Source organism: Strix uralensis, chromosome Z, assembly GCF_047716275.1.
Source record: "Strix uralensis isolate ZFMK-TIS-50842 chromosome Z, bStrUra1, whole genome shotgun sequence".
Taxonomy (NCBI): Eukaryota; Metazoa; Chordata; class Aves; order Strigiformes; family Strigidae; genus Strix; species Strix uralensis.
In genome coordinates, this window is record NC_134012.1 from 14,501,384 (window position 1) to 14,519,906 (window position 18,523).

Below are 18,523 nucleotides of genomic sequence, written 5' to 3' on the forward strand. Positions count from 1 at the left end.
GGAGGCAGACTTCTAGGAGAGGTTCAGCATGGCGTGGACAAGCAACTAGTGAGATATTGCCTAGATGAAATGCCAGAGCTACAGGTGTAATTGCGACTCACATCTAAGTAAGATGGTTTTTACTGCAGAATCCTGTGCTCTGTGTCCTGTTCTTTCTCTGAAGAATGTGCGTACATTTTCATGTTTCAGTTTTTGCTTTCTCCAGTTTGTGAGATAGCAAAACATGAGTTCTTGCTATTGATCTGGACATTGAGCATATTTAGTAAGACCCATCTGATTTCACTGTAGCATGGATGAATATGATCCTTTGCTTGTTTGAAGGAAAATTAGCTGACACTGTCATTCAGATTTTCACTGTATTCTGAGAAATAGTAATGCAACTAGAGAATTCACTTAAGTCTTCTCTACTGATATCTCAAATTTGTTCTGGAAATTAAGAAAAAATTTAAAATATCTGCCATGCAGTGAAGTTAACACTGACCTACCCAAATAATTTATTCCATCAATCTCATGAATTTTCAGTTAATCTATTAAAACCTTCCCCACGTGATGATAGGCATCTGAAGATGGGATGAGACAAAAGACAATTCTTAGCTTCTGAGTGCTTTTGCATTTTCCATCCCTTTCAATATGGGGAGGGCCAGGGAGGGCTGCAAGGGGGTTGTTCCTAATGCAAGATGTTGAGGGCAGAATCTGTTTGCTTGGTGTGCTCAAAGTATGCTGACTGAATTACCGACCAACTTTACTATTAACACACTTTGTGGTATCTTTGAAGTGGATATATGTGAGTGTGTATGTAAAAAACCACTGATCAGAGCACGCAAAAATGAATGTGATGTTAAGGCCATGAAGGCAAGCGGGACGAAGAAGCATATCGGAGGGAAATATTGAGGGGACAGCTGTTTAAGGGACCCTTGTTCCTGATGCTTTGTAGGGTTTCACAGTCACTGAGATGCCTGAACAGAATTGCTGGTGAAATAGATTGGGAAAGTGTATTTTCTAACAGGGAGGGTGCCAAGGAAGAGTAGGTCAGATCAAAGGAATGACTTGAAATGAGGCAAGAAGGTAAGTCTGAGAGATGGGTCAAAGCCAGGACACTTGGGTCCCGGTCTAAGACTCGCTCCATTCTCATGTGCTTGGGTCTGCCAGCACAGACAGCGTACTGTCCTGCCACCACCACTGTCGTGACAGTAAACTCACTCTGCTTGGCTTTCCTTGTCCTCTGCGGAGAGTGGGAACCTGGGCACTGATTTGTCCTGTGTTTTCCAACTCTGCCAGCTTCCATGCTGTTGATGTTATTAAATTTGTGAGACTATAATATCTCTGCTGTGCTACAGTTAATTTTAAACCTGTGCTGTGAAAGAAGCTCTTCACTATTCTAAAGTTTACCAGTAACTACTATCCTTCGCTGGTCTCTTGCAAATGGGAAGCTCACACAGAAGAGGAATTAATTTAAGTGGACTTTCTCATTGCTCTTCATAATTACATTTTTTGGGTTTGGGGAGACTTTTTTTGTTTTGTTTAATAGAAAGAGTGTTATTTTCCAATGTATGATAATCCTAGCTCTTGCAATTTTGTATGATAACTATAAATTTTAAGTGCTGTCTGCAGTTGTCTCACAGTGCCTGCTTGTATGGTACTCCACTGCCTTTCTTCTTTCTCTTCCTCCTCTGGAAGGTCTTATGTATGGGCTTCCTGAGCATGTTTAGTTGAGATTGACTCATACAGAGTGGTTCACTTTTTTTCCCAGATGGACTGTTTTACAGGATTACATGCTCATAAAGGTGCCATCCACATCAGTAGATGTGCCACAATGTTATTGGAAGGAATGGATTTCAGGAACGTTTTCTGCCCTGCATATTGAAGTTACCTGCTTTCCTGACCTGCCTCCTGTGTCATAGAGAAACTTTTATTAATTGATACAAATAATCATAAATAGACAGTTTTTCTACTAATGAAAGTCCATAATTACGGACTTCATTAGAGTTCGTGTACTCATAGGTGTCAAATTTAGCCTAGCTTGTATATAACAATATTATTTGCACCTAGCTGTATGCATGAGTTTTGCATATAGTTCTTAGCCCATAGTAAAATGTGAGTTCGTTTTTTTTTGTTTTTTATTTTTTTTAAGCCTAGGGTTTTAAGGTATGCAAATATAGTGCAACTCTTCTCCTTTCTGCCTGAATAGCTCTCAAATTTCAGCTGGTCTTTACAGGGACATTAATATTTAAAAGATAATAGATTTCTGAGAATTTTATAAAAACAAAGAGCCAGGGTGAAAAGGCTGCTGGTTGAGAGCAAGAGCTCAGCTCAGAATCTCTTGGGTCAGATGTTCTGCCCCAAAATGCAGGAAGGTTTGGTTTAGACCATTTTTTATTAATTCTGCTATTTGTACAAATACTTCAAAAAAACCCAAATGAAAATTTGATAAAGAAAAGGGGTTGCCATCATCACCAACAGCTCCTTATTGAATGAACAGAGCGTGAGACTGGGTGATACGCTGTCTCTTTAGGATGATACAAAATGTTGCAGGTGTAAAATTTGATGAAGTTCTGTCACATTTTCACTGGGATGAGTACTGTGTTGTTTCTGTTAACATCTAATTGTCTGCCTTCACTATAAGTACTACCAGGTCTGGAGTCTTTTCCTGTAGGCCGTTTTCCAGGGACTTTTATATGAACCTGTCACAGAATCATTTCCTGTAGTAAACTAAGCTTTTGCAACTTGGACAGTATCTTAGAGCATGTTGTGATTTCCCATTCACTGGACTAAAGCTACTAAGTCAATTGGAATTCTAATACCAGCTATGACTCAGTCTGTTTAACATTAGCGTCACCATTGTGCAATGCAGTTTAAGAGGGGAGTCCAGCAATGCTTTTACTTTATATACCTTTTGATGTTAGAAACTGTTTCATTGATTCAGTGGGGGGGGTTTGCCATTATCTTCTAGAGTTATCTGTCATCTAAGGAACTTCAAAAATCTAATGTTTTCATATTCTTCAGTATGAATATGCTTCAGTATTTTCAAAGTCTGATCTGTAATTTCATAGGATTGGAATTACTTTAAAACATGTTCTGTATTTCTACCATCTTTGAAACTCCTTTCTTCACATTTAAGACTAGAGCTAATGAGCGAAGAACATGGATGAAGAAGCATAGATGCTGTAGTGTGGGCAAAGGTGGAGCAGAAGGGGCAGAGTTTATGAGCTGGGGTTTGAACCTTTCCTTCTGAAAAACAGGCAACACTGGACATCAAAATATCTATTGTAGAATTATAAAAATAAATATTAAAAACATAGGCTACAACATAACCTTGGAAAACCGAAGTATTGGAGCTGACCAAGCTGATTAAGCCAGCAGGCCTGGCAGCCATCTTGTGGCATATCAGCAAAGCTTTTTCTCCTCGTCACCCATGACAATACACTAATTTAAATATGAGCAGGTCACTAAATTATTTTCTTCTGATTTCCTGTATTTCATATCCATTAAGTACTGTGTGATATCTGATTTTAAGCTGAAACACTTCAGTTGGTCAAAACATCGGATCCTTGAAAATCTAACGTACAGTATGTAATGATGTTTCTGGCAAAAGTAAGTGTATTTTTTACTTTATAGGTTTAATGAAAGGTTCTGGATAATTTTCTCTTCAAATCCTGAAAAATTGCTGGTATGCTAACTCAGAAGTGGTTAAAGGTCTAATACTAAAAGCTGATTGTTAAATGCAAACAAAACAGTTTAGAAAAAATCTGGAAGGCACTGCTCTGTGCAGTGTTATATAGCTATAGAACATATTCTGTAGAGTAAGCCATTGAACTTTATAGGTTAAAAAGATGCGTATATGTATTAACTTCTAACTGAATACAGAAAACTTACCAAGCTTTTTAGGAACAACTTCCTAACCTTTTGCTGACCTTGAGTAAACCTGACTCAAACCTGAAACATAACAGCAAAAGCAGGTCTAAGAAGCTTAAGTGTAGAACTGGATAAACTGCTGATGGTATAGGAGGGATTTCGATCTAGTTGCTTGGTTGTAACTTCTATTTCTTTCACTATCTCAAAGCTTGTTTTGAGACACTAAAGTTGTTATTGTATGTGCGTAATACAGAAAGCAAAATCTTAAGATGTACTTGTTTCATAAGTATGCTGACTATGTTTTGTTCAAGTACTTCATAATTTTGATTTTTATTTCAAGATGGCAGTTGTCAGTCACTTTCTGTCCAGAGAAAGATTTTATTTCCGAATGGTTTCCATGCAACAGGGAGTCAATGTTATGCAATACTGTCCCACAAGCTACCATATACAGTATTTATCAGACTTCAGAGCATTTTTAGGAATAAGGAATATTCTGTGTTTTTCTGTTGATTTGAATTGTATTCTGTAGAGCTTGTTGACTCAGGCTCCTGAGGAACCGTTGGCTGTGTTTGGATGCCATAGCTGACAAATTAGTCTTGAGTATAGCTGCACTTCTAATCACTCTCTTCATTTCTTTTCAGGGATCTCTCCTCAAGCAGCTTAGAGTAATAAAAACTTGGTGCAGCTTTAAAAACAAGCTAGGGAGAGTATTTTTTTTAAGACTATAGCAGGGCACTGGGGGAAAGCTGTAGTCTTGGTATGCGGTCATTTTGAAAGAGCATAAAGGTCTTTGTCATATCCTAAATCTGAGGGTGTTGAGCAAATGCCTGAGAGATCATGCAGGGGATTCATGTTGTTTGATATGGGGAGAAATTACCTTGTATGACAGATATATAGAGGCTCAGAACTCACTGTGTGCAAAATTACCACCTGCAGAAACGTGTGTTATGCCTAGTGAGAGAGTTTGCAGTCCTTAGGACGGCCAGAGTGTGTGTGCTGAGACTGCAGGCTGCCATGTGGCAGGGTCTGCTGTGCCTGTGGCTGTAATGGGCGGGGGGGCAGCACACTTTTTGTCCAGTGTGGATAGGGAACTTAAAGTGTGGTTGTACTCCAGTTCTGAGCATAGGGATGTTGTCCTGGTTTTGGATGCACAAGGTATTGTCTTCCTCTGAAACTCTTGAGACTGAAGTCCTAAGGGTAGGATCCTGCTCTGTTTGCAACTTTGAAATGTGATGAAAAGGACTTCCAAGGCACATTTTGTTGGATTTGTCTTGAAAGCAGTCTTGTATGTGGACTCTATGTGCATCAAAAACAGTAAGTCTAGATAATGCACTTTGGAGTTTATAAGATCCATATTAGGGAAATAGAAATTGCTGAAATGATTGATGTGAATGTTCATTCTCATGGACTTTAGAGCTATCAAAGCTGAGTTTAGTAGGTGGACCCCATCACACTGGACCTGCTTATTCATCCCCTTTTGTCCTACTGCTTGGAGAAAATAGCTCTGCTGAGAGATTTAAAACTTCTAGTGTATTTGAATGCTTTGGGAATCCAAGAAGCTGTTGTATAAAGTTTTAGATCTGTTTTTTGTGTTTGCAGCAGGGAGGGAATGTCATGTGCAACAAACCCATTTTGATTCAGGAAATTGAATTCAAATTAGTTTATTGCCGATGAAGATGAAGACAAACAATTAAACACAGAAAACATACCTCATCTTCCCTGCAGACACCTCTCTAACTCCTTCCTGGTCTCCCATCTTGTCACCACAAGTGGTACTCAGAAGATGGCAGTCAGTGCCTGTGGTGGCGCTTTTTTTTAAAACTCAATTCCTCCATGGGCCACAGTCCCCTCAGTGTTACACCTGCTCCTGCATCTGCTGTCTGCTCCTGCTTGGGCAGCTTGTTGCTCCGGTCCATGCTCAGGTGTCATCTCCTGTGTGTCTTGTTTTTCTCCAGCCCCAGTCCTGGTCTGTTCTTGTGTCTGCACAGAGCAGTCCCTGACCTTGTCCTCGACGGTGTAGCACCCTCCCTACCAAAACCTTGTCAAGTTAGCCCAGTATGGAGGGGAAAGGGAGATGGGTGTGTAATTTAGAAAAAAATTTTTGACATCATTAACACACCATAAGGGGAGGCAAGTAGGACATCAAGTAATGTTGTAGAAGTTCATACCTTCTTTTCAGTGGCCTTATTGTTTTTATAATAACTAAGACAACAGAAACCCAGCCTTGAGAAGTTGTAGATACTATGGCAATGAAAATAACTTTGGAGTTACAGTAAACAGTGTGGGGAAAGAAGTAAGAGGAAGGTGATCTTCAGCACTAGTGCTGACACAATATGGAAGTACCAGACAGATAAAAGAATAGATATTTTTATGGATTAGCAAGTAAAGTTCTTGCTAACCTTCTGTACTAATTTAAGCTTTTTTTTGTGAAAGCTTTAATTAGCCTTAACATACGGAGAAATGAAACCTTAGGTTCTTATATTCAGTAGTCTGCATTTTTTTGAAAAGGATGTGTTAAGATGTCAGAATGGAAAGAGTGGTTGAAAACACTGTTCATTCAACTGTTAGGACCCTGACTTTTTCTCCTAAACCTAGCCTAGCACTGATCACATATCAATGAATGGATTTCTGATCAATGGTGAAAAAAACTGGTGTGACTCTTAACCTCCTTAAGTAGTACCTCTCATGCTGCTTTCCTTAGTCCTCACATTGCCACTCAAGTCCAAGAGGACTTGGCACTTATTTTAGTCTCTGTTTGACCATTGTAATGTTGCAGTCTAAGCCAATTAAGAACAACACCATATTTGCCTTGATGTTTTTGCCATGCCTGAGCGGACATTTCTAACAGTCAAACTGTGTTACTATGGCATTCTTGTTAGTTTCTTTTCTTTTTGTGCAGCATCAGGATATTTCTGGAAAAATGAATGACTTGTCTTTGTAATTAGTGTTGAGTTCTTGTCTTAGTTCCTATTACTGTCTTTAACAAATACTAAATACTTTCTGATAGTGAAAGAATGACAAGAGAAAACTGAAAGAGGAGGAAAAGAGACGGAAGAGTAAGGAACCGATAGGGTTCTTTTACAGGATTGTTTTTTCTTACTTAAAGCTGTTCTCATCTTCCTAGCTCAACTCTGTATAGGCAAAAGTAGATTTTAATATTTATAGATATATAAATATATTATAAAATATAATTTTTGTATGCATTAATTGTCTGAGCACTTAGCAAGGGAAAAAGGAAACTGTTCTCCTATTTAAGTAATACTAATACTCCTATAACTAATATTACTTAACTGAATTAATTGAAACTTCCAGATTGGGAGGGCATCATGGTCCTGTGTGGATAATGGAAGAACAAAAATTTTGATTAAAGATTGATTAGCTGAAATTACAAATCTTGTCTATTTTTTATATATATTGCCTCTGTTTCTGAATGTTTTAGCAAATCTAAAATTTAAGTAACTCTATAGTATATTGCTACAGACAGATACAGTTGACTTAATTGTACCGCAGTTTCAAAGGACTTAAGTGGCATGTCAGTGACTGATTCTATAACATATTTAGTCCTGTAGACATAGGTGTATAACTTTCATTTGTTTGAAGAAATAATCATTATAAATGTTCATCATCAAGTGTCAAAACATTGGTCTAATTCTACAGGCATCTGAAGTTTAGTGTCTTTGTCAGAAAAAAATCCTAATTACCCCAGTAATCTGGCAAAATTATGATTTATCCAACTAGTTTAATGGAGCTATGCTTTTTCCACAGAGTGTAGACAGCTTGTCATTCAGCAAAGCTGTAGTTTCAGTTAAAACATGGAAAGAAAAGACTGTAACTCTAGTTTTATCAGAAGCGATTGAATAGTGTATGTAAGCTTCATTTCTGCTGTTCCATACCTAATTGTTATGTCTATGCCCGATTCTCATGTGCCCTTCAGAGTGCTCTGATTTGGCTTTGAGCAACACTGCTGAGCAATCAGCAGGAATATGCAGGCCACCTCATCAAACAAATTGAGGATATTTAGGTGGGGCAGTGGAAGACTTTTGTGCTGACAGTGCAGGAGAGCAACGAGTCAGGGCTGAACAATCGAACTTTTACTGACACTCCAACTTGCTTTAGTCATATAGTTTTTGCCTACCTTTTACATATTAAAATCCTGACCTGTGGTATGTTGAAAGTTCCAATTGTTTGATATACTGTACTGTGACAGTTCTGGTCAAATGTGTATTCATTAACCACACATCTACACTTTGGATTCAGCTCTTCTTTCGTCTTTATAGTTAATGTGGTCAGAGCCTTTATTTTCTCTTTTCAATGTCAGTCTTCATCCAAATAATTGTCAGTCTTCTGAGATTTTTGTTTTGATGGACTCTGACTTTCCAGAGTTAAAAACCTGGTTGCATTATGGTGATATGCATCACATTACATTTGGGTATGCTTAATTGTAGAGGTAAATGCAAAACGTATCTAATATTGAAGACAAAACTAAAGTTTTAAGTATGATTGAAGAAGTAATTGTGGATATTTGAAAGAGTGATAAGAATTTGTGTAAAGATTCTGTTAAACAAAAGGGCTATAAAAGTTACCTTTGCATAATCTTTGTTTGTGTGCAAGGGATTAGGATCAGGAAAACAGCTACCCAACCTCCTATAGCTTGGAGATTTACAAGAGAATGAGTTGGTGCTGAGGGTACAGTGACGTTTGTGTGGAGAACTAGCATGTGCATTGGTCTTCCTGGCCTGCCTGCCTTCCCCTTTAGCTTTTGCTGAAACTCTGTTTCACTGTCTTTGGTTCTGTTCTGTATCCTTTCTGTCACTTCAACACCCGATATAGGAGTATACCACATCTTCTGGCAGATGAACTTCAAGGAGCTTTACCTCCCAGCTGAGTACTAAGATTCTGCTGCTGAAAGTAGCTGGTCTCAGTTGCCCTTGCTGCCAAGCAGTAGAGATATTTCTGAGGGGTCACATGTACCCCTTTGTAATGAGGCTAGATTAAAACCCTTTGACTAAGAGTACACAAAATCCTGATTTTTTTTCTTTTGTTTTTGTTTTGGGCTGGAAAATGTATTAAAAAGTTACCTCTTAAAGGGAAATGAGGACAGGAACAAAGGATATGTTTCTTCACATCTCTGGAAATGGGAGAAAATGAGAGAGTCCAGAAGCTAGAAAGTTAAATCCATCTTAAAGTTTTGGTACTTAATATCTTTGGGATTTGATGGCAACATTCCCTGAAGAATACAGCAGTCTTATTTGTCACTAAAATGTAGCTAAATTTAAACTGACAACCACCTTAGTGATACTAAAATATTTTTCTATTTCTGTGCAATACTATATGATCATGGGGACAGTAAGTTGTAAATTCTAAAGTACAGTAGGATTTTTAATTTATATGATTTTATTTGCTAAGCAGTTAACTTTGAACCTTGTATGTTATACATATTTAGTGTTGCTATGAAAATGTTCAGGTGTGAAGCTCCCAAGAGTGATGGTTTCACAACGCATGTTCCTGGCCTTAATTAATGTTAGTTTTAGAGTAATTGCATTGAATCAGCCTGTTCAGTTCCAGATTATGGCCGGAAATTGATAAGAATAATCAGAGTATTAAAATATTTTTTGAGAAGATGGGGTTTTGAAGTCATACACATTCTTCAGTGTGCAGTGTAATGAGATGAAGTTGCACAAGTATTAATGCCTGTTAATTTAAAGGGACAGATGGAGGGTGAGGGCTGTGGAGATGATGGTACAGTGTTGGATCTATATTAGAGATGTGTGTCTCTATCTGACTGTACAACTGAGTGCTGATTTTTGCCTTAGAAGGCTTGCATTTTGCTTGCATATGTATATTAATGCACTTAGCAGCTCTACACACCAACACATACAGAACTTCTTAGGAAAAAATTATCATGCAAAGTGGAATGTGTACATCCCAGTGGGCACAACTGGCAGATAACTTGTGTGCAACAATATTATGTACAAATGCGATTCATGACTTTTACTTCATACCTTTCAGGGAACAACCCATCTTCAGCACCCGAGCTCACGTCTTCCAGATTGACCCAAACACTAAGAAGAACTGGGTTCCCACCAGCAAGCATGCTGTTACTGTGTCCTATTTCTATGACAGCACAAGAAATGTCTACAGGATAATCAGTTTGGATGGCTCAAAGGTAAGTTTTATTGCTTGCTTCATCAATTTTTGTATTTCTTTTCTAGTCGTCCTTCAAGTATCTTCTTAGATGCTTTTGCCATTATCTGAGTAGCAGATTACTGACATGTTAAAATAGTAATACTGCTTCATTACATGTTTTAAGTGTTTATTAGAAAATGCTATTTTCCATGCATTTATATTTACTTTGATAAATCCATTGCTAAATTTAAGTGATGACCTGTTACTTAGTTAATATTATGAGCAGACTAAGAAGACATTCCCTGTGAGATGCACTAAAAAGTAGAAATAGGGTTAAAATAACCTGTTTTCATCTCCACATTCAATGATCTATCAATATCATTGGCTTCAGCATTATGAAGGACATCTGTTCAGTGCCCATAATCACTTAGTAAATCCCTTGTTATGTAATCCTCCAATTTTTGCTGTAGAGAATTTGAGGATTCCCCCCTAATATAGCTCTCCATGGTAAGCTTTTATCAAAACTCAGTTTGTTTGGGTTTTTTAAAGGTGATTTTTTTTTTTTTTTTTTTTTTTTTTAATTAGGAAGGATAGTGTGTTGAGCTGCTGTTGTAAGAAACCTTGCCTAAAAAATTAATTTGACATGGATTAAAAACTTGACAGTTCCTTATGTTCTACCCTAAGTGGGTATAAAAACATTAACTTTACAAACAGCATATCAGAAAACTCTGCAGTAAGGACATTAAAGGTACACAGAGTGTTATCAAAAGTTGCAATCCTTTCAAGATAATTTAATATGCAACTTCTGGAGATGCATCAGTTCATGATGGTTGGAACTGAAATACTCTGTATAGCAGTATTCAGAGAGATTTTGTGGCTATTTATTGAAAGCTGAAAAATAGTACCCTTCATTTTTTAAAATATCCAGAGTATTGCTATTTTAAATGAGGAAGGATAATTTCTGTATAAAGAAGAATATAGAAATAGATCTCATAGTCAAAGATCTCTGTATGATATTACTTGCCCATGCATCGCTGCAGGCTTGGGGAGGTGTGGCTGGAGAGCTGTGTGGAAGAGAAGGATCTGGGGGTTCTAATTGACAAGCAGCTGAACATGAGCCAGCAGTGTGCCCAGGTGGCCAAGAAAGCCAACGGCATCCTGGCTTGTATTAGAAATAGTGTGACCAGCAGAAGTAGGGAGGTGATAGTCCCCCTGTACTCTGCACTGGTGAGGCCACACCTGGAGTATTTGTGTCCAGTTTTGGGCACCTCAATACAAGAGAGATATCGAGGTGCTGGAGCGAGTGCAGAGGAGGGCAGCAAAGCTGGTGAAGGGCCTGGGAGAACAAATCCTATGAGGAGTGATTGAAGGAGCTGGGACTGTTTAGTTTGAGGAAGAGAAGGCTGAGGGGAGACCTCATCACTCTCTACAGCTACCTGAAAGGACATTGTAGAGAGGTTGGTGCTGGTCTCTTCTCACAGGTGATTAGTGATGGAACAAGGGGGAATGGCTTTAAACTCCAACAGGGGAGGTTCAGACTGGACATTAGGAAAAAAATTTTCACAGAAAGAGTGGTCAGACAGTGGAATAGGCTGCCCAGGGAGGTGGTGGAGTCACCATCCCTGGATGTGTTTAAGGGTCGTTTAGATGAGATGTTGGGGGATATGGTGTAGGGGAGAACTTTGTAGAGTAGAGCTGATGGTTGGACTCAATGATCCCAAGGGTCTTTTCCAACCTGAATGATTCTATGAATTGTTCTATGAATTCTGCTTTAAGTGACTGAAACTCTGATATCAAAGCCTACCAGAATTTTCCAAGTTTAAGTCTTACTTTGTTTCTTTCTTCTCTTCCCAGCCTTCCTTCAAATTACTCTTTTAGTTCTGGCAAATAATTAAAATGCCTGTTGTGTGATTGTTTATAAATAAAGACTTGGAACTGAAACTAGGTGCTCTATGAAGTTAAGACTCTGAGTTGTAGTCTGTAGCACCTTAACTGATCTGCAGTTTACAAAATCCTTGTTCTGGTATCCACTGGGGTTCCTCCGGCTTTGTCTGAAGCTGCAACTCCTGCAAAGTGGCTGCTGAGTGAAATTGTCAAGCAGTTTTTCACTACTTATTTGTTCTTTTGTCTACTGCAGCATTTCCTTTACATTTGCATTGTTATTGGCAAGGTATATTGATAATGCAGTCTATCACTCTGATTTACTCTCTCTGTGATTGCTGCAGTCCTCATAATTTTTTCATCCAAGTGTTAGATGTCTGAATAAGATCTATGATCCCAGTCATGATTAAGAAAGACCCAGTGTTTTAGACATCACAGCACTGCTTTGAAACATACACAGGTGAATAGTAAGGGGAACCACAGAATAATTTTAAGGAGGTTTTTATCATAATTCTGAGAGAATTTTTTTATTTTTAATTAAAGCCTCATCTTTTTTAACATGGCTGCACATATGCAATGTAGTATGTAAAAAGTGATAAATATAAAACATTCTTAAGTTTGGAGTACATCCAGATAGTGTCTCTGCTATATGGCATACATCTGGGAGTCAGTAACACTACTGGCATCTCAGCTTGCAATGCCTTATATTGTTGATTGGTCAGACAGAAGTGTTAAATTTGGAAAGGAGAAAAACCTATGCAATTTATTTCTGCCATTTTAAGTTTTGAAATGAAACTGAATAAAGATGATTTTGGGTTGTAGGTTTTTTGTTTTTTTTTAAAAAAACCCAAATTTTACACTGAAAATGTTTAAAATACACATGTTGCCAGCAGCCAGAAACACTTGTTGAACCATACTGGTTTTGAAGCTGTCATGCCCCTCCCTCAGAGGCAATAGTTCCAACCAGGTTTTATTGTATACCTTGGTGCTGGTTGGGTTTACAGCACCCTGTGGGTTTGTAAGGTGAAGAGAATGATGTGCACGTGACTGCTCAGTTACACTGGCTCAGTCAGTAAGTGATGGCAACTCACATGTATATTCACTTAGACTGCAGTAAGGAAAGTTTGAGAGAAATATACTTCAGATTTGAGTGCTAATCCTATTCCTGTCTCACACCCTTCCCTCTCTTTAGGTCAGTGGGTTTCAGTAGGATTCCTGAATAAAATTTAACTTCTGTACAGATTGTCTGAAAGTCATTAAATCTTTCTTCTTGAAAACAAAAGGACATTTTTAAGACATGATCTTCACTCACCTCTGAAGAATGCTATTGTACATTGCAGACTCTCACTTGAATTAGCTTGTTGGGGGTGTCTGGTGTAATTTGAGAGAGTGGGTTTTTGCTTATTGCATGTCATTTTGTCTATGAGCCAGATTCAGCTGGGAAAGGTCCTACAGAAGCAAGTGCTGCTTATTTTTAATGCATTCTGTATAATATTTTCTGAAGCTACAGTCTCCTCTTAAAATACCTTGCACAAGAAATGATGCATCTCCCTCTAACTTGACGCCAGGAAATGGTCTAGGACCATAAGGTGTTCAGTGTGTAGACAATACTTTATAGTCATGTACAGGATCTGGATCCGTGTTGCCCATGGCAGGGAGATCCTGATGCAAATAATCTGATAGAACTTGAGGCTGGTTTCTGTGACCTCTTGAGAAAATATCTTTTATGTGACATTTTTCTCCTACTTCTCTTAAGAATTAAGAGAAACCCTGAAAAATAAATTTTCTTATGCAATATGACATGACAACATTGAGAAGTTGTTGCTAAGCCCTTCAGTTGTCATTAATTATATAGTCATTTCATAGCTCCTTGGAAAAATGTGGTTTAGTACTTCTTTCTCCTGGGTGATGGAAGGAAGCCTCCATTATTTCTCCAGTAACACTGCAGACAGACACTAGGATTATTCCCAGAATCCTGCTGTCTTTTCCATTCAATCTCTGGCAGTCACTGAGAAAAGAAAGGAGATCAAGTAATGTGGTTCCTGCAGTACTAGTTAACTCTCTGATAATTTTTTCACAGACGCAAGGTAGGAGAAAAGTTCCTAATAATTTGTGCTCATCTAAAACAAGAGAAGACTCTGGAAAAGAGTGATTTTCCAGTCTGTAGGCTCCATGAGCCTTGTATAAAATATTTCTGAGTCACGTCTTCCATTGGTGTTACTGCAGTAGAGGATCTTTATGTTTTAATGACTGTTGATAAACTATAAATAAACTAGTCACACATTAGTGATAACCTGTTTAATGCTAAATATGGATTTCAAGTAAGGCCTGTAAGCACAGGTCTTCAGTGATCTTCCTTTGAAGAAGTTAAAAAATACTGTGTCTTAATTATTATTGCCATCAATTTTAACATGAGATAAAATCATGTTTGACCACTGCTGTATATCTTGCAGCTGTTGGATTTGTAGTCAGTAAAATGAACAGCTGACACATGCCCTATTTTCTCATATCTAAACTAATATAAAAGGAAAACATGAAAGCTGTATTTTTATTCAAAAAAACCCTAAAGATAACAAAATCAGTTTTCTTCAAAAGCTAGATGTCTGCCTGTCAGATTGACTCTGTTCTGTTTTTAAGATAATATTGTACATTTATACCAACAACATTTTAAAAAGTTGATAAAATATTTGACACTTGTTATACTGGTAACTCTACAGTGAAATCTGGTGTAGAGGAGATCAGTTAAAGCAGTACCTATTTGAGTAGACAAGACAGACTTAATTATAAATTCCAATTTAAAAAATATTTTTTTTTCACGCTGAAGATATGAAGGATTCATATCTAGTATTTTCCAGAAGTAGCTGACACCGACTGTATCAGTAGTATGCTCTAGCCTTGCACTTTTTAAAAGCATAGTTAATTTAGCACATGAGATCTAGCATACCAATGCTTTTAATTCAGGGAGGTTTGAAAGCCTTGATTTCTTTGTAAAACTGGTAAATCTAATGAAAGAACTCTTCTTTTTTTTTTTTTTTTTTCTTTGGTGTCACTGGAATCTGATTGTAGTCTTCCCGGTGAGAAACTTGCTGTCTTTGGACTAATACGGTCCACTGGAGTGAAGCCTCTTTATTTTTTTCTGCTGGAAAATAAAGGGAAGAATCACAGCAACTCTTGCTCAATACAATTATTTTTTTAAAGTTTTCTTCCTACCTTTCTCCCTTTCAGAGAAGCAATTTCACAGTCACTGTAACTAAACCTAAATGCAGACAGGCTTGTCCAGGCAGCCTGTTCTGGGTTCTGTCTTGTGCAGCCAGCGACATGGTCAGCTGAAGCAGTGAGCAGTATCAGCTAAAAACTGGTTGGTTTCTCCAAGGTTTTTTACTGGGTTAATTTGCAACCAGATATGCCACTGTCACTACAGCAAATGCCAGTTCTTCAGACTTTAAACCTGCCTGTTGCTTGGAGCTCATAAGTCCCTGTCCTCAGAGTCATCTTCTGCATTGAGGAAGTTACATCCATAACATAATATGCACACTCTCAAATCTATGAAGTAAGTTCAAATTAATTAGGCAGTGGATGGAACTAGGACTTAAGCAAGCTAGATAACATAACTAGAGCTTGAGTTGGGAGGAAGACTCTTTTCTACACTGTTCCCAGGATACTTAATTTCAAAGATAGTACTGTTGACAGCTTCCACAGCAAGAGAGAATGAGCATTAAGTGAACTTGCATGGCTCTGTTCTGGGTCTCCACCAAGTTATTTCAAAAGTGGGCTCCAAGCACTAACAGTGCACAAGAAGACAAGAAGCATACAAGAAAAAAAGATCTCCAGAACACCTCCTTTCCAAGAAGCCCACCTCCCTGTCTCACATTATCAGAGGTCAGTTGGAGGCCATAGTGCAAGTGCAAGCCTGCTGGCTTTATTTGGGCTTTGAACCTTATGCCTAAAGAAAGGAGAATGATGTTTGAACTACCAGTGACTTCACTGACCAGTTTATCCTGTATGAAGATCTAAGGAGACATTTTGTGGACAGTTAATGCTGGAGATGGTTCTCCAGTCTCTGATCACACAGCAAGTCTTGTTCTTGACCTGATGAGGCTTGTTGGTTCAAATGTAAGCTTTCAGGCATTCTAGAATTTTCCAGGAGTTGTTCACAATGGTAGCCAAAACTTGTGTTTTGAGGAAAAAGTTATCAGAGGACTGCCTGTTTGATATCCTCAGCTACATCCAGGTTTGCTCTTCTAATTTAATGTGAGTGTAGTGGAGCTGCCAAAGCCATTGCAGAAGATGCCAGTTTTGTTCATGTGTGCTTCAGTATCTTTGTCTTTCTACATGTTGCAATACAATATGTTCTTTTCAACTTTCTTGCAATACTCCCCTCCACCACTTCATCTGAGAATCACCATATACATGTGGGAGCTGTTTGTGAGCTTAGCTGGGCCCCTCAGCTGTAAATTTGTCAGGCTTGCCCTGCAGAATTCAGAGAAAATTTTTTGTTGATGGTAGCTGTGCTCCAGTGCCATCCAAATCACAGCAAAAGCAAAGGGTGCTAGGTAAATTTCATAACTACTCATTTTATATCCACCCAGAAGGCCATCTCACACAAGTAGTATATACTGATTTTGACTTCTAGATGATCTTGGGCTTGGAAGAGCAGTACTTGGTCTCTCTGATGTTGAAGTTTCTATCACTGTCCTGAGAAGATGCTGTTATTCTCTACACATCTGTACAGTTCCTGCTATTCAAAGAATAAAAGAAAGATATCATTATTTATGACAGAGAAGATGGTTTGGACCCTGTGGATTTTGTTGCTGCTCTAGGACTGGGGTTATGGTTTCATGGAAGCAGGAAACATGCACACTGATGTTCAGAAGATTCCCAGCTCAATACTGTAAGACAGTTGCAGTAGGACACATACTGACAATAACTTTTGGAGCACAGTAACTGACATGTAAGAAAAATTCTTGCTGAATTGTTCTGCTTGCAGTATGTGCTGTTTTCTGGGAAGTTTTAAGGATGTTCTCTTTCAGTGGGTGTTAAAAAGCACCAGTGATTCATGAAAAGGGCTGTGAATTACTAAACAAATGTGGCTGAAACTCTTAGCACCAGAGCATCAGAGACATGAGAAGGTATGCCAACATTTCACCTCAAATGCACATATCTTTGGGTTTATGGCTAGTGTTTCTTGTTCTTGTTGGCTGGTTGTAAACCGTATGAACAATCAGTTTTTTAGTTAGATGGAACCCATTGGTGTCGCTGTAAGACTTTATCCTGACATGCTTCAAGTCAGCTGGACAGTTCCACATTGCAGATTTAGAGTATGTTACACAAACTTTAATGTGGTGGAAATACTGTTGAAATCTATGGTGAAACTTCAGCTGCTTGGATAGGAATCAGCCTATCATCTAATAGTTGCATTTTTTGTTTACATTAGCAGAAGTTGTATGCTGGAGGATGTGCTTCTTCCATCCTGTGTATAGCAAGAACTAGAGAAGAAAAATGATTCTAAGAGTAGTTCTTCTTCTGTAGTTGATGTATGACCCTGTCAGGCATGCTTCTGTGGGTATAAAGGAAAAACAAATTCTTGTAAAACAGAAACTTAAAAAGAAATTGTGCTTCTTGTTTTATTGTGTGTTTTCCAGTGAGAATCAGATATGCAGCGGGGGTGGGGGGAATGCAACAGTGAAGCTTACAGTGGAGCTTAAGACTCGTTGCCTTAAGGGACAAAGAAATACACTTGTAAGACAAATAAGGACTTTACTAGTTCTTCTTTTCTGATCTCATTAGCCTATGCAGATAAGTTAAAAGACTTTTTTTAGACTTGTTAACTACTAAATGACTGCTTGCAATTGCAAACAGGTGCTCCCCCACAGCTTTTGCTCCTTTTACAGAATGTATGCAAAAATATGCTTTTGTAATTTTAGCTGTGATTCAATTAGAAAACTGTTCCCTAGTTCCCTGTGTGTCTCATTCAGTGTACACAGATACCTGATGACAATATTGGCATTTTCAATTATGAGTAGTCTTTAAAAAAAAAAAAACCCAAACCACAAAAGCCCGTTTTTACAACTATTACTTTTTTTCAGGCAATAATAAATAGCACTATCACCCCCAACATGACGTTTACTAAAACATCCCAGAAGTTTGGCCAGTGGGCAGACAGCAGGGCGAATACGGTCTATGGCTTGGGATTTTCATCTGAACATCATCTTTCAAAAGTAAGTATGATCAGTGACAGCTGTTCAGCTAGTCAAACGGTTTAAGAATATTTGATTCCTGCTTGTTTTTTCGTGACTCGGTGCTCATTACTGTTGTTATTTAAAAATAATTTACAGAAACAGTTCTGTGTCTATTCTTACAATGTAAAAAGACAAAGCGTGATACCTGCAAATTTTCTTTTAACTGATGAAGGGGGTAAATTTATGCTATCACAGTGTATGTTGTTAATGCTTTCTAATTACTCATTTGTTAGGTTTCTCTTATTTTAAAGTTGTTCTTCCATTACGGATTTTCATGATAGAATTTAAAGGAGTACACAGTTTAGTATTTCTTCTGTATTTAGATCTCTTAGAAAAAAAATTGTTGGTGGTCTTCAGATGCATTTTTGACTTCTAAGCCACATTAATTTGCCCTTTTCTACTATGTAGTACATCAAAGTTTAAAG

At 38.0% G+C, this 18,523-nt stretch overlaps 1 protein-coding gene across 2 annotated transcripts in view; it reads left to right on the forward strand.

Moving 5' to 3' along the window:
- Positions 1–18,523, forward strand: part of HOMER1 (homer scaffold protein 1) — a 95,822-nt gene that overhangs the window by 16,164 nt on the left and 61,135 nt on the right. For both annotated transcript variants that reach the window (XM_074856516.1, XM_074856517.1), the window contains exons 2-3: positions 9,862–10,018; positions 17,946–18,077. In XM_074856516.1, the coding sequence (XP_074712617.1) occupies positions 9,862–10,018; positions 17,946–18,077 (289 nt within the window). The remainder of the gene's footprint in view (positions 1–9,861; positions 10,019–17,945; positions 18,078–18,523) is intronic.